General features: G+C 35.6%; 1 protein-coding gene across 2 annotated transcripts; it reads right to left on the bottom strand.

Moving 5' to 3' along the window:
* Positions 1–3,409: 3,409 nt before the first annotated feature.
* rtp (retinophilin) lies at positions 3,410–15,375 on the bottom strand. 2 transcript variants are annotated; one of them, XM_067096838.1, is made up of 4 exons: positions 15,224–15,375; positions 10,790–10,985; positions 6,930–7,039; positions 3,410–4,117 (listed from the first exon to the last, which is right to left on the bottom strand). In XM_067096838.1, the coding sequence occupies exons 1-4, from the start codon at positions 15,231–15,233 to the stop codon at positions 3,963–3,965; spliced, it is 471 nt and encodes a 156-aa protein (XP_066952939.1). In that variant the 5' UTR covers positions 15,234–15,375; the 3' UTR covers positions 3,410–3,962. The 2 variants fall into 2 exon arrangements, with proteins under 2 accessions (XP_066952939.1, XP_066952938.1); XM_067096837.1 differs by lacking the exon at positions 15,224–15,375 and adding an exon at positions 13,745–13,913.
* Positions 15,376–15,431: the final 56 nt, after the last annotated feature.

Consider the following 15,431-nt stretch of genomic DNA (forward strand, 5'->3'; position numbering starts at 1 on the left):
CTTTGGTTAATTCCACTGTTTCATTTGGTTTGTTTTGTCTTCAAGGGCATTCAGATTGTCAGTACTTCCATACCACGATGAAGTTCTCAATTTCCACTGATTTTCTGTCATTGAAACCCTGACTTATTGAATGATAAAATTGCTACCCAAAACGTCGGGGAGTTTTAGTGGTAGACATTAGATAAAGCATTTCCTGTCAGGTTGGTCACCCGTTGATTACGACATGTTAGTTATCGATAAATTTATTTGCTTGTAAATAGTAACCTATTAGCGATATAAAATCTTTTAACTCACTGAACTGAAGAGATAAAACAACATCGTTTTTAAAGAGACTTACTATCGCATTAATGTTAGCGCTTTTTTAGGATGCTGCTCATAATTAGAACGGCGACGGAAATAGAAATTCAGTATAAAAATAGTAGTCGAGGCTACCCTTTGCAACGGCTCCCTGACTCGTCCAACTGCACATGTATTTGCGCGGTATTTACTTTTTTCAATTGTATCAAACTTCTACCACTGTTTTTTCCCAGTATCTTGTTAAATGAGTTTTATAAATAACAAAATATTAATTATGATTAGTTCGTCTGTAAGGTATTGTTTGATTTACTTATTGTAAGTTGTGCACTGCGACAGTCTTAAAAATTGTTTTTCTTCATTCCAAAGCGGATATTCTGTACCTTGTCCTTTTGTATTTTCTCATATAATTAAATTATAGTGTATCTAGCATAGCCCTAACAATAAAATATGACTATCCTGCATCATAATCCTATGAGTCCTCTCGCATAATCTTTGTATTTTTAATAGATAAATAAGGTTTAGTTTTTCCAAATCTTGCGTCCGTTTCAAGTCATGCCTTTTCACTGATTTTAGTTCATTATCTTCATTTTGCTCGGGGTTAGATTTAATTCTTATATACATTCTAAATAGTTTTTTCAGTCCTCAAGTTGGTCTAGTGTTATTTCTTATTCCATATAAAGGTTATTTCCAGAGGTATTCCTTAGACAGCTAACCTTATGTTAGTTTAGGTGTGTTACAAGATCTCTTGACATATTTGACGACGCTGCTACTTCCCACCCCTGAGCAAAGCATGCTGTATTTAGTTGCGTTAGCCTTTTGTTTTGCATTCAGGAAACACTCCAGTTGTCCTCTGAAGCGGCCTCGTTTGTTTTTTGAAGTTACGACTAAGTCATTTATTCCCTCCACTGTCACTTATCTTCTATGATTTTAAGACCGTGTTTATGATCAATATTGCCCCTTTTAATAGATATTAGTCAGTTCTTCTCCTATGTGTCTTATGGGTCCAAGTTACACATAGGCAGGCACACACACGCACACACAGCACACACACACACATATATATATATATATATATATATATTATATATATATATATATGTTATATATATATATATATATATAGAGAAATATAAAATAACACACACACATCATATATATAGCATTTGATAAACTAACACGGCGAAACAGTGAGTCACCTACACTGTTTCGCCGGGTTTAGTACTAGTCCCTGGGGGTCAAAATGTATTTCGCCGTGTTTAGTACTAGCTCCTGGGAATCAAATGTCCTGCGCATTACGCGTGATGACTGAAATTTCAGTCATTACGCGTAATGACTGATTACGCATGTTGACTGTAACATATATGTGTGTGTGTGTACCATCTTTGGTTGCGAACAATAGCTTTAATTACAGCCTTTGATCGAGAACTCTGAATTATTCTTCTTCCTGCATATTCACCCATAAACTTCTTGTCTTTTTTTAAACTTCTCTGATTTAATCACCAAGGACTTCATGAAAATGAATAAATTTTCTTGTGAACTGCTATGGTGCTAAGCTACCGGGACCTCTTGATTTCGCTCGGTTATCACTGAAGAGTTAGTTATCTTGATGTTCGACCTCGATTTGTGTATCACGTCTGGAATCAGCACCCGAACCGTTTTTTTTTTTTTTTTTTTTTAGTGAAGGATGTTGAATTTAAACATGAAAACTATTTGATACACATGTAGCGGAAGGAGAATAGTATCACTCATTTCTTATCAGTAACAGTCATCACGGAAGGTCCCCTTAATTCCATCATAAATTAATCCCGCCCACCACGTTCATATTTTTATTTCCTTAGACACATGATCTAAGAATGGCCCTCTGAACAGAGTCCTAAGCCAGCCATCAGCTATTCAAAATCACCGTCCAAATTCTTTGCTATTTTTGGTCTTCGGATACCCAGGCAGATGTTAGCAATCCAGTTATTTCCCTCCTCTCCTGAAATTTAGGAAGTGATAGCGAAATGCACTTAGGCATTTGATCCCCAGGCTAGTTCTAAACACGGTGAAAACGTTGACCACCCACACTGTTTCGCCGTGTTAAGTACTCAGCCCCTGGGTGTCAAATGTTTTTCGCTGTGTTTATTACTGGTCCCTGGGGGATCAAATGTCCCTAAGTGCATTTCGCTATCTGCCTGAAATCTCAGGCAGATCGTGAAATGCCTGGTTTCGCTATCTGCCTGTAACACAGGATCCACAATTGTGATAAGAATACTTTTCGGGTTAAATTTCCACACAGATCTCCATGTACCTGTGACCTTGCACAAGTTTTCAAGTGGTTATATCATATGTCATGGAATCTCGTGTTTGGTGTCGCTCTGTCCATTTCTTTCTTTTATCACTGCCATTTCTAAAATGATAAATACTCCAAGTAGTTGTCTTTGACGCAAGATTTACTTTTCAGAGGAAAACACATTTCAATCAGTCGGGCCTTCATTCACCTGGTAATGTCCACGAACTCCAGAGACATTGGTTACAATGGCATTCATTCATTGCCCTAAGCTTCCCCCCACAAAAAAAATGCTTTCAGTCTTACCAGATGCTACGGTCTACTCGATGCTAGTAATGCCTACCAAAAATTCATCAGGAAACTTTCATTCGCCACTTGCGCAGACTCTTATCCCAATGGTAAGAGTTTAACCATGTCTCTCGTACGAGTATGTGATACCTTTGTGGACTTGACTGGAAAATCTTTACCATAAAGAAAAATTGGACATAAAGGATCAGTGATAAATGGATCCCAACATTTAGCTACTTAATATCATTAGCCACAGTATACACTGGGATTTTTAACAAACTGGTTTTTAAAGGGCTTGCTGCTTCTGAAGAGTTTGTCTTCATTAAAAGATTTCTTAAGGTGAACTTATATCCTTGATTATGGTGACCGAACTAATTAGTAAAAAGGCTACTGAGATCTCTGAAGAAGTTTAGCATTCCATAATCATCCCACGTTATTGCCATCAACCTAGAGAATTACGAAAACCACTTTTAGTATGATTCTCCCCAAACATACAAATTGTTGCACTTTTGGCATCAGTCTAATGAGTAGCGTGGGGGTAACTCATAACACCTCTGTTGTTCCTTTTCTGTTTATTTGACATGGGTTTCCTGCTTCTTCAGCCTGTAAAGTCATTACAGTGTGTCAGATTCATGAATGAAATGGTCTATTTACAGATAAGTAATTTAGAGTTAGTTTGTAAAGCTGTCGTGACTAATTTATTTGAACAATCTTGACTTCTTCATTTACCAGAACAGTCGTCTTGTCCGACGGAAATGTCTTTTTGGCCATTCCAATACTGTACCTCTGTTATCATACTTGAATCGTTCATCTCCCATCTTGCTTAGAACAGCTGGAAAAGCAAATTTCGTGAAGATAAATACTTAGCAAGTGCTTCTAAATTAATTTCGGAATGATACCATTCTAGGAATACTGGGTGGCATCTTTGTACGTTCTCACTGTTCTGGGCTGAATAAAGAATGCGGTTCACACAATCTGAGGCGTAAGTTCTATGGAGACTTTTCATAGGCATAAGATAATCTCAGCCTACTAATAACATAGTCTAGTTTAGTTTAATAGGAAAACGTAAAGACAAACAAAGACCAAAAACAGTCATTCCGAGATGAACTTAGTTGTTATCCATCTGAGCACGGGCAATGTGCGAGACTTTCTGCGCTCTCTGGATGACCTGGGGACATTTGGTCTTCCTCATGAATCGGCAGTCCTGGAAGAAACCTTCGTTTCGGGGAAACCCGTTGGAGCCATCGGCGTAAGTCACCAATCCTGCAATAATGTAAGAGTAGATGATTCAGGTTTACATGTAGAAATATACTCGACACATTTACGAAAACAAAATTATTAAATAATAGCAACAATAATTACAAAAATGATATCCCTGATGATGGAGGCTTTTATTGTTTTATTATTGGCATTTTTCAGTTTTGGTTTTCTGTAAAAGAAAACTATTGAGATGGCTGTTTGCCTGTCCGTCCGCACTTTTCCCATCCGCCCTCAGATCTTAAAAACTACTGTGGCTAGAGGGCTGAAAATTGTTATGTTGATCATCCACCCTCCAATCATCAAACATACCAAATTGCAGCCCTCTAGCCTCGGTAGTTTTTATTTTATTTAAGGTTAAAGTTAGCCATGCATCTGGCACCGCTATAGGCGCCAACAACAGGCCACCACCGGGCCGTGGCTGAAAGTTTCATGGGCCGTGGCTGAGAGTTTCATACAGCATTATACGCTGTACAGAAAACTCGATTGCGCCGAAGAAACTTCAGCGTATTTTTTACTTGTTTTGTTATATCATCAAAATGTAAAAATGGTGGACAATCAATCACATTGTGTTGATGAAACTCTTAAGGGATATGGCAATAACCAAGAAGCTTTGTTTAAAACAGCGTTTACTTTCTCCTTTTAGTTTTCGCCCAGTCAACAAAAATCAAGTGTGATCTCTAATAAACAATAATGTGTTACCAAGCAATATCATTCTTCATTGCTACTTGCGATAACACCTAAGCCCCAATTTCTTCGCAAAGCGTTTCTGTGTTCAAATTTGGAGTCCAAGCAATAAAAAAATTAATTAATTATTCTGTTTCACCATTCCTACACCTCCTTACAAATATGGATCTTTAAGTCAGTTTCAGTCCCTGGGTTTCTTACCACATGATTCATCTATACGGTAAATTTTCCTTTCATAATATTATATCATAGTATAATATATATATATATATATATATATATATATATATATATATATATATATATATATATATATATATATATATATATATCTGGATGCTAATTTCAAATAAACTGCAGCGAAGCTCAGTCGATGAAGTGATATCTTTCCCTACTGCAGACAGAGGATCCTATCGGGCACAATGGTAGAATTTGGTTTACTATTAAAACCGATCTAGTTAAGATAGCAAGCTGCAGAAACAGCAGGAATTGTCTTCAAAACAGGACGAATCAGTAAGGAGAGATGTGATGAGAGAGGCACAATAAGAAAATATTGCTAAAAAGTTGGTGTGAAGTATCGACGAAGTACACAACTGTCCCGGGGATGGCTCAGATCGTACAAGACAATAAAAAAAAAAAAAAACAGACGCCTTGCCAGACTGCTATAACGACTTAAAATAAACGCTGTGGGTGCCAGATTTACATGTTTATAGTTTTCGTCTTACGTTTGTCCTGTAATAGCAGATTTGTAGCGCTTTTCAAGTTTTGGGGGTCCCAAGTTCAGGGGTCCATTAGACGGGGGCTCAAGCTATCTTCCTTTCTTCAGCTACTTGTGAGAGAGAAAATATAAGAATTTAGGCCAAAGGCAAAGCGCTTGGACCTATGAGGTCATTCAACGCTGAAGTAAAAAGGTTTGAAAGGTGTAACAGGAGGAAAATCTCACAGTTGCACTACGAAACAATTGTAAAGAGACAGTGGACAGTTAGATGGAAGAAAGAGAATATGAACGGAGGTAGAGTAAAAGGCACGAAAGGGGTTGCAAACAGAGACCGAAGGGACGCTGCTAAGAACCTTAAGCAATGCCTACAGTGGATTACATGAGGTGCACTGACAGCACTAACACCCCACGGGGATTCAACTACTTGTGACTCCTCTCTTTTCACGTCACATCGTTGTCACCTACATCTACTCCCAAATCCTATACGAATCAACTACTTACATCCTTCTAACATCCTTCTATAACATCAATTTACTCAGACAATCATCCCTGAACAAGCGAACAAAAGTAAAATGACTTTGTTTTACCACTACAGCTTGAGTGATAAGCCAACTGATTCTACCACGAATATGAAGAAGAATCAAATAGAGTTCTGTGAAAAACGCCTTATAATCTTATCGCATCCTGTGCTGATCATGGTGCTGATGACGATGCTCTGTTCTTTCGTCATTTTTTAAAACTTATTTTCTCTGACATTGTAATTATCAAGTGTCATGTGAATTTTCTATCACCAGCGCTATCATTATCACTATCATCATCATTGCCATTTTCATAACCATCATCGTTACTGTAATATTCATCATTACTATCACCATTATTGTCATCATTATTGATATTAATGCCATTGTCTTTTTCAGAATCTCAGCCACTTTCCACGTTACTGAGTTTTACCAACATTTTCATCATCTCTGTCGTAACCATTATAATCATCATACTGGTTATCATGATCACTGCCGATCTAATTAGCATTACCGTAATCATAATTATACCCTTCATTCGTTATCTTCCTCACTTGCCAATTCTATCATCAATGTGTGTGTGCGTGCGCGCACGTGCTAGAGCGCGTATAAAAATGCCATTAAAATTAAAAGTCTGAAATATTGTAAATTAACAATGAGAAGATGCACTTTTAAGAAAGAAAACTAACTAAAATCATAATAAAACGTTACAGCCAATTCGTCGCCACAATAGACTTGATGTTGACGACCGGTTGCACGGAGGTTCCCTTTTCTTGCCAAAAAACGAATCTACTTATAAATCGTAAAGAATCAAAGCTTCCTAGATAACCCGAGATAAAAGTACAAATTTCTGAGCTCAAGGAAAACAGAAGCATTCATCTCGAAGTGTCCTTACCGTGTCCCCAGATGCGGCCTCCCCGGAATTCCCCCTCGAATCTCATGTTGTCATTGCGCCAGAAGATGCCGTGCCCGTGAAACCAGCCCTGCATGAATTCGCCTTCGTACCTGCAGTGGCGCGAATGAAGCGTGAATTATTGAACAGAGAAACGTAGGCTAATGAATAGATTAAACGATGCAGAAATTAATAAGAATTTCAGGCTCGTGGGTTTACGATGTGACGAGGGTCGAAGAGTGCGTAGGTATACAGCAGCAAATGTATTACTCTAGTAGGCAGAACAAAACAATTGAGTAACGAAGTTATTGTTAAACGGGCGGCTATGGTCGACCAAGAAAAATGCTTGCGAAGAACCGAAGTAAATGGTATACTGAGTGTACGAATAAAAAGAAAAACCATATTAAAAAATAACTATGCGAAAATTCTTTGAATAAACAGTACAAAGAATAAGTATTTCTGACAGTGTAAAGGAAATTGTCTGACGAGGTTTAGAGAAAATAACTACGATATGATTAAAAATAAGAAATACAGTAGTATCACATCATTCCTTTCAGTCAGACAAAAGATTTGTGGGCCATATTTTTATAAATGAGTAAGGCATTTCTGGAATATTTAGCTTGTGGAATAAAAATTCAACCATACGGAATATAACGTGAAGATGGTATCTTAAAACAAAAGATGGTATTTAGCAAAAACAAAGTTTGAAGAATATTTAAGTCTGAATATTTTGGGAATAAAAATTCAACCATACGGAATATAACATGAAGATGGTATCTTAAAAACAAAGTTTGGAATATTTAGCTTGTGGAATAAAAATTCAACCATACGGAATATAACGTGAAGATGATATCTTAAAACAAAGTCTGAATATTTAGCTTGTGGAATAAAAATTCAACCATACGAATATAAGGTGAAGATGGTATCTTAAAAACAAAGTCTGGAATATTTAGCTTGTGGAATAAAAATTCAACCATACGGAATATAACGTGAAGATGGTATCTTAAAAACAAAGTCTGAATATTTAGCTTGTGGAATAAAAATTCAACCATACGGAATATAAGGTGAAGATGGTATCTTAAAAAACAAAGTCTGGAATATTTAGCTTGTGGAATAAAAATTCAACCATACGGAATATAACGAAGATGATATCTTAAAAACAAAGTCTGAATATTTAGCTTGTGGAATAAAAATTCAACCATACGGAATATAACATGAAGATGGTATCTTAAAACAAAGTCTGAATATTTAGTTTGTGGAATAAAAATTCAACCATACGGAATATAACGTGAAGATGGTATCTCTTAAAACAAAGTCTGGAATATTTAGCATGAATAAAATTCAACCATACGGAATATAACGTGAAGATGATATCTAAAACAAAAGTCTGGAATATTTAGCTTGTGGAATAAAAATTCAACCATACGGAATATAACGTGAAGATGATATCTTAAAAACAAATCTTAAAATTCAAAGTCTGGAATATTTGGAATATTTAGCCAGGAATAAAAATTCAACCATAAGGAATATAACGTGAAGATGGTATCTTAAAACAAAGTCTGAATATTTAGCTTGTGAATAAAAATTCAACCATACGGAATATAACGTGAAGATGGCATCTTAAAACAAAGTCTGAAATATTTGTTTGTGAATAAAAATTCAACCATACAGAATATAAGGTGAAGATGGTATCCAAAAACAAAGTCTGGAATATTTAGCTTGTGGAATAAAAATTCAACCATACGGGAATATCTTAAAACAAAGATGCTATCTTAAAAACAAAGTCCTGGAATATTTATCTTAAAACAAAGTTTGGGAATAAAAATTCAACCATACGGAATATAACGTGAAGATGATATCTTAAAAACAAAGTTTTGGAATATTTAGCTTGTGGAATAAAATTCAAAGTCTGGAATATTTAGCTTGTGGAATAAAAAATAACGAAGATGGTATCTTAAAAACAAAGTCTGAATATTTAGCTTGTGAATAAAAATTCAACTTATACTGGAATATAACGTGAAGATGGTATCTTAAAAAACAAAGTTTGGAATATTTAGCTTGTGGAATAAAAATTCAACCATAAGGAATATAACGTGAAGATGATATCTTAAAAACAAAGTCTGGAATATTTAGCTTGTGGAATAAAAATTCAACCATACGGAATATAACATGAAGATGGTATCTTAAAAACAAAGTCTGGAATATTTAGCTTGTGGAATAAAAATTCAACCATACGGAATATAACGAAGATGGTATCTTAAACAAAGTTTGGAATATTTAGCTTGTGGAATAAAAATTCAACCATACGGAATATAACGTGAAGATGGTATCTTAAAAACAAAGTCTGGAATATTTAGCTTGTGGAATAAAAAATTCAACCATACGGAATATAACGTGAAGATGGTATCTTAAAAACAAAGTCTGGAATATTTAGCTTGTGGAATAAAAATTCAACCATACGGAATATAACGTGAAGATGATATCTTAAAAACAAAGTCTGAATATTTAGCGGAATATGTGGAATAAAAAAATTCAATTAGCTTGTGGAATAAAAATAACATAACCGAAGATGATATCTTAAAAAACAAAGTCTGGAATATTTTAGAATTGTGGAATAAAAATTCAACCATGTAGCTTAGAATAAAAAATATAACGAAGATGGTATCTTAAAAACAAAGTTTGGAATATTTAGCTTTGTGGAATAAAAAATTCAACCATACGGAATATAATGAAGATGGTATCTAAAACAAAGTCTGGAATATTTAGCAGTGGAATAAAAAATTCAACCATACGGAATATAACATGAAGATGATATCTTAAAAACAAAGTTGGAATATTTTTAGCTTGTGGAATAAAATTCAAACCATACGGAATATAACGTGAAGATGATATCTTAAAAACAAAGTTTGGAATATTTAGCTTGTGGAATAAAAATTCAACCATACGGAATATAACGTGAAGATGATATCTTAAAAACAAAGTCTGGAATATTTAGCTTGTGGAATAAAAATTCAACCATACGGAATATAACGTGAAGATGGTATCTTAAAAACAAAGTCTGGAATATTTAGCTTGTGGAATAAAAATTCAACCATACGGAATATAACGTGAAGATGATATCTTAAAAACAAAGTCTGGAATATTTAGCTTGTGGAATAAAAATTCAACCATACGGAATATAACGTGAAGATGGTATCTTAAAAACAAAGTCTGGAATATTTAGCTTGTGGAATAAAAATTCAACCATACGGAATATAACGTGAAAATGGCATCTTAAAAACAAAGTCTGGAATATTTAGCTTGTGGAATAAAAATTCAACCATACGGAATATAACGTGAAGATGGTATCTTAAAAACAAAGTCTGGAATATTTAGCTTGTGGAATAAAAATTCAACCATACGGAATATAACGTGAAGATGCTATCTTAAAAACAAAGTCTGAATATTTAGCTTGTGGGAATAAAAAATTCAACCATACGGAATATAACGTGAAGATGGTATCTAAAACAAAGTCCGGAATATTTAGCTTGTGGAATAAAAAATTCAACCATACGGAATATAACGTGAAGATGGTGCATCTTAAAAACAAAGTCTGGAATATTTAGCTTCTTGGAATAAAAAAATTCAAACCATACAGAATATAATGTGAAGACGGTATCTTAAAAACAAAGTTTGCTACTGTATCAACCAGACATCGATGAATCTTTTAAATAAAAACAAATGTTTCCATCGAGGAAAGTTTATAGTGACGGTAGTTTTTGCTGTCATCAGTAACACTAGTAGAAGGCGAATCCTTATGTGTAACAAGAGCCGAGGGAAGCATGATAAGGAAAAGAATTTGACAGCCCTTCTTTCAATATTACCTGGCACCGTCAGGAAAGACGATGACCCCGAGTCCATTGAAGAGGCCATTCTCGAAGCCTCCGTCGTACCGCGTCCCATCGGGCAAGACAAAGTGCCCCATGCCATGCTTCTGACCTTTGTCATTCCAGTCCCCGACGTACTGGGATCCGTCGTCATATTTGTAGCTGCCGTACTTGACGACTCCAGGATGAAAACCTGAAAAATACAATGAAGGTCTTCAGCAAGGACGCATAGAGTTAAAAGATTTGCATTTTAAATATTATGAACAGCAGCATTCCCAAGTTATCCAAGGCAAGTTGGAAAACGTTTGAAAGCGGCCGTTAGTAAAATGCTTATTGTAACTTTATAATGCGCGTAATTACGGATCTTTTAATCATTACAAGACTCACGACATAGTGATCTATTTATGTCAAGAATAGTAATGCGTCACAGATAAAATATTCATTGGAGGAGGAATAGACAACCTGCTCAATGGTGGCTGTGCAAGATAATGCAGCTGTCAGTAAATTATCCAGCTGGTAGATTATTATTATTTTACCTGCCCGCTATGAACAAGCATGTGAGTACCTTTCTCATGGCGACTGAAATGGTTTTCGGAAGTCATGCCCGAATCTTATCATCAGAAAGAAAGATCTAAAGAAAATTAAAGAGAATTAAAAAGATATATAGCTTTTACTCCAGTACCAGCTGTTCATATTACAATTTTCTGCTCATAGACCCTGTGATGAATGTTGAACAGCAGAAAGAGGAACATCAATTCAGGAAATTTAAGAAATGAACGACAACTGAGTTTCACTTCTTTACCACCTGATTTGAGTGCGGTTTTAGGAACGAGGAAGCGTTTTCCTCTCCGTTACAAATAAGACTTCTTCTCTCTAAGTCTGTAAGGTTTGTAAGGCTTCTCGTGGCCGGTTAAGGTCTGCACAGTTGTAAGCTTACTGGGTGAACTCGCTTGTCCTAACACGAAAAGTTCATTCATTCATTTCATGTCATTACAACACACATGCAAATGAATATATTTAAATATGGGATTTGTTGCTGCTTTTTAATATATCCACATATATGTATATATCAGTTACATAACAGATTTCACAATGACGATGCATCTTTCGTTGGTAAAGTGTGTTTGTGTAAGAATGAAAGCTTTAAGTACACGCATACGCAATCACACATATAGTATATATATATGTATATATATGTATATATATATATATATATATATATATATATATATATATATATATATTATATATATATATATATATATATATATATATATATATATATATGACTTACTTGCCTAAGTACATAGTGTACTTTCATGCAGAAAATGTACAAACAAGAAACTCACTTGTCTAATTTCAAGGCGCATAAACACGAAAGAAATAGAGTTTTGATTATTCATAAATGCCACCCTCTCTCCCCTTTCTGCTTCTTTCTCCTTCAGCAGTGCCTTTACAGATATTTTACACATTTTGAAAATTTCATATTTTTCCTTGCTTCCTCTCTTCCGTGGGTCACGTTCTCTCTCGTCCTATCAACATTCACGACGTTCATTCTCAATTATGTGTGTGGGTTTTCCAGATCCAGTCTCCCGCCACCCAACGAAATATATCTTAAATATAAATCACTCCACCGTCGTGAGTTATAGTTACCCTCACAGTCCTACTCTTGCTAATGTTTCACATTCATCTTTTCACTCGTACCCACTTTCTATTTCAGTAGCTTCTCTTTGCTATCAGTTTCTCTTTACTACCACCAGTTGACACTGAATCATTTTAAAAAGATCAGCCACTCCCATTCCATTCAGCACCCCTTCTCTTATCACTAAACTTACTTCTCCGTCTGTTCCACCCCAACCTAATTTAATCTCTCTGTCCATAGAAATATTACTCAGGTGGCGAAATAGCATACCGTGCTCTGAGACCCTCTTGTACAATACACCAGTCAGTCATCATCTCCATATTGTCATATGAGATTCGGTTGTATCAGAGAGACTTCTGATTGATCTTAGAATAAACAAATTTCTATACCGAACAGCTTAAGATTCTCCTTATTATGCCGCTAAAAATTTTAATCACAAGCCTGCTCTTGGTTCACGCAACAGACTTGCATTTTTACCTATATTTTCATATTTCTTACTTATATTTCTTACTTGAATTTCTCGTAGCATACGGTTGATCTAGAAACTCACTTCCTCATTTAAACCCAGTATCTCTGTCTCTGTCTGTCAATCCAAAGCCTTCTAAAAACCTTCACTAGTACAGTAATCAACATTATGCCTTTGCAGTGATTGCATTCTTCTTTATTGCTTTCCCCAGTGTACAAAGGGACAATTGTTAACCCCATCAAAGCAAATTGAACCTTTATGTCATCCTGACTTAACTTACTCTCCATGGTCAGCTGCTCAACTACACTACCACTGCCATACCATGGAATATCATTAATAATCCATTAAGTTCTAGTCCTCCATAAATTGTTAACGCGCATTTCGCATAACATTCTCAAATTCACATTAATCATTCCTAACTTTAAGTTGTCCAGCTGTGCCTCCGTTCTATCGTCTATTTCTGAATCCCTTCAAAATCTTCATTCCATCAACGCATGATCATTCAGTTCAGAATGCTTCTTTCCATTTGCATCTCATTTTTCAGAATCCATTTGCCCATTGACTTTTCTCTCTACACTTTCTGCCTTTCTCTCTCAAGCTCTCATATACATTCACTCAAATATATTTTTATGAACAGGTGCCAACATTAGCTGGGACCAAGAACAAAAAGGAGAGGGCTAGGAAACTCATCCATACAGATGTATAAGAAACAAAGTATATATATACATATACATACATATTATTACATACATATATATATATATATATATATATATATATATATATATATATATATATATATATATATATATATATATATATATATATATCTTGAAAGGCCTACGTGACTGAATGTACTGCAAAACCCAACTGTCAGCTGTCTCTGTCTTGTGTCCTCCTTTTCGTCTGTCCCTTTGTCTTTCAAGTCTTGAAAAGCAGTCTACCCTTCTTCTCTCAAGCCTTCCTCTTCTTCGTGTCCCTGGCACTTGCATTTCCATGGTCACTCTTGCAACACGTCGCTCATTATCTTCCCTTCTCATTAGATACCAGATCTTTGACACTTCAATGACTTATGTGTTCGTTTCTTATCTTATCTCTCCTTGTCACCCCACTCATCCATCTGAACGTCTTCATTTTCGCCATGTCTAGAATATTTTACTCTGTTCTCTTCGTTGGCGCCGTTTCTAGTCCATTTAACACGGCAGGTCTTCCCGTCGCCTCATGTACTTTGCTCGTCAGCCTCATAGGGACACTCCTGTAGCAGAACATGCCTGATAAACTCCTTCCAATTATTCCATCCCGCTTGAATTCGATGGTTAACCTCTTTGCCCATATCACCCCCGTGTCTATTATCGAGCCAGATACTTGAACACTCTCTTGATGTTCACCTCTCACAGAATAATTATCGTGGCTCGCTGATCATCATCCATCCCATTTGTTATTTATTCAGTCTCTGTTCAACTTATCTTCATCCACCTATCTAGGATTCGCTCTATCTCCTCTTAAGTCCCTGCAGTCAAAGCGAAGTCGTCAGCGTAGAGCATACACCAAGGGGGTTGCTCCCTGACGTCAACATCCATTGCATTGAACAAGAAGGGGCTCAGCGCTGATCCCTGGTGCAGTCCTATTCTGATCTGAAAAGCTGCTTGTCATACCTACAGTAATTCTCACTTCCCCCCTCAGAAGTATCTACGCTTCTTGTCTAAGTATTCAGTAATAAGTTATTGAGGTCAATACAGACCTTATGAAAAGCCCTTTGATGATGAAACGCAGATTGCAAAGACTGTTAGTTGGCAACTGATTAGTTAATATACCACTACAGCGTGACGTAAAATCATAAAATCGGAGCAAAAACGATGAAGAACATAACATATTCATACATACGTGCACACACGTTATATACACACACATATACAGTATATATATATATAATATATATATATATATATATATATATATATATATATATATATATATATATATATATATATAGTTATATTTATATATGAAATTAATAAATACGTTACTTTTGAAAGGAAGTTATTATTTTTTCTAATGGAATTTAGGGAAAATGTGTTGAGCAAATTTTTTTTTTACCCATTATAAATACATTTAAGATTTATCGTCTTCATTAAATACAGTTGACTTTCGTTTAACACTAGTACTAGAACTTCGGGAATTTGTAGGTTTGTTTAACTTGAAATATCGAACAAAGGCAACTCACAAGTTTCGGTAGCGTAACAGATGATACCTGCATTTCAGAATATATTTTGCTTTTCTTGTGTAATAGACAAGTAATTGAGAGAACTCTGAGGATACTCACGGCTACCCATCTTGTCTAGGAGTGGGGACAAACTTCTAAGTGAGAACTGCTGACGGTATACTGAGGAAGGAAAACGACTCAGTCCTCTTCCACGGTAAAAAGAACTTGTTGGGCTTCATCCATGGACTCACACATACGAACACATATCTTTGAGCTTTTGCGTGTGTGTACCGCGTACGAACGGTTAAACCAGGCATTACATACATGT

This window comes from Macrobrachium rosenbergii, chromosome 53, assembly GCF_040412425.1.
Source record: "Macrobrachium rosenbergii isolate ZJJX-2024 chromosome 53, ASM4041242v1, whole genome shotgun sequence".
NCBI lineage: Eukaryota > Metazoa > Arthropoda > Malacostraca > Decapoda > Palaemonidae > Macrobrachium > Macrobrachium rosenbergii.

Coding starts and splice junctions, on each gene's coding strand:
- rtp (XM_067096837.1), bottom strand. CDS start 13,898: ATGGAAATGCAAGTGCCAGGGACACGAAGAAGAGGAAGGCTTGAGAGA. Junction 7,040..10,789: donor GTCTTTCCTGACGGTGCCAG/GTAATATTGAAA, acceptor GCGCCACTGCAG/GTACGAAGGCGAATTCATGC. Junction 4,118..6,929: donor AGGCCGCATCTGGGGACACG/GTAAGGACACTT, acceptor ACATTATTGCAG/GATTGGTGACTTACGCCGAT.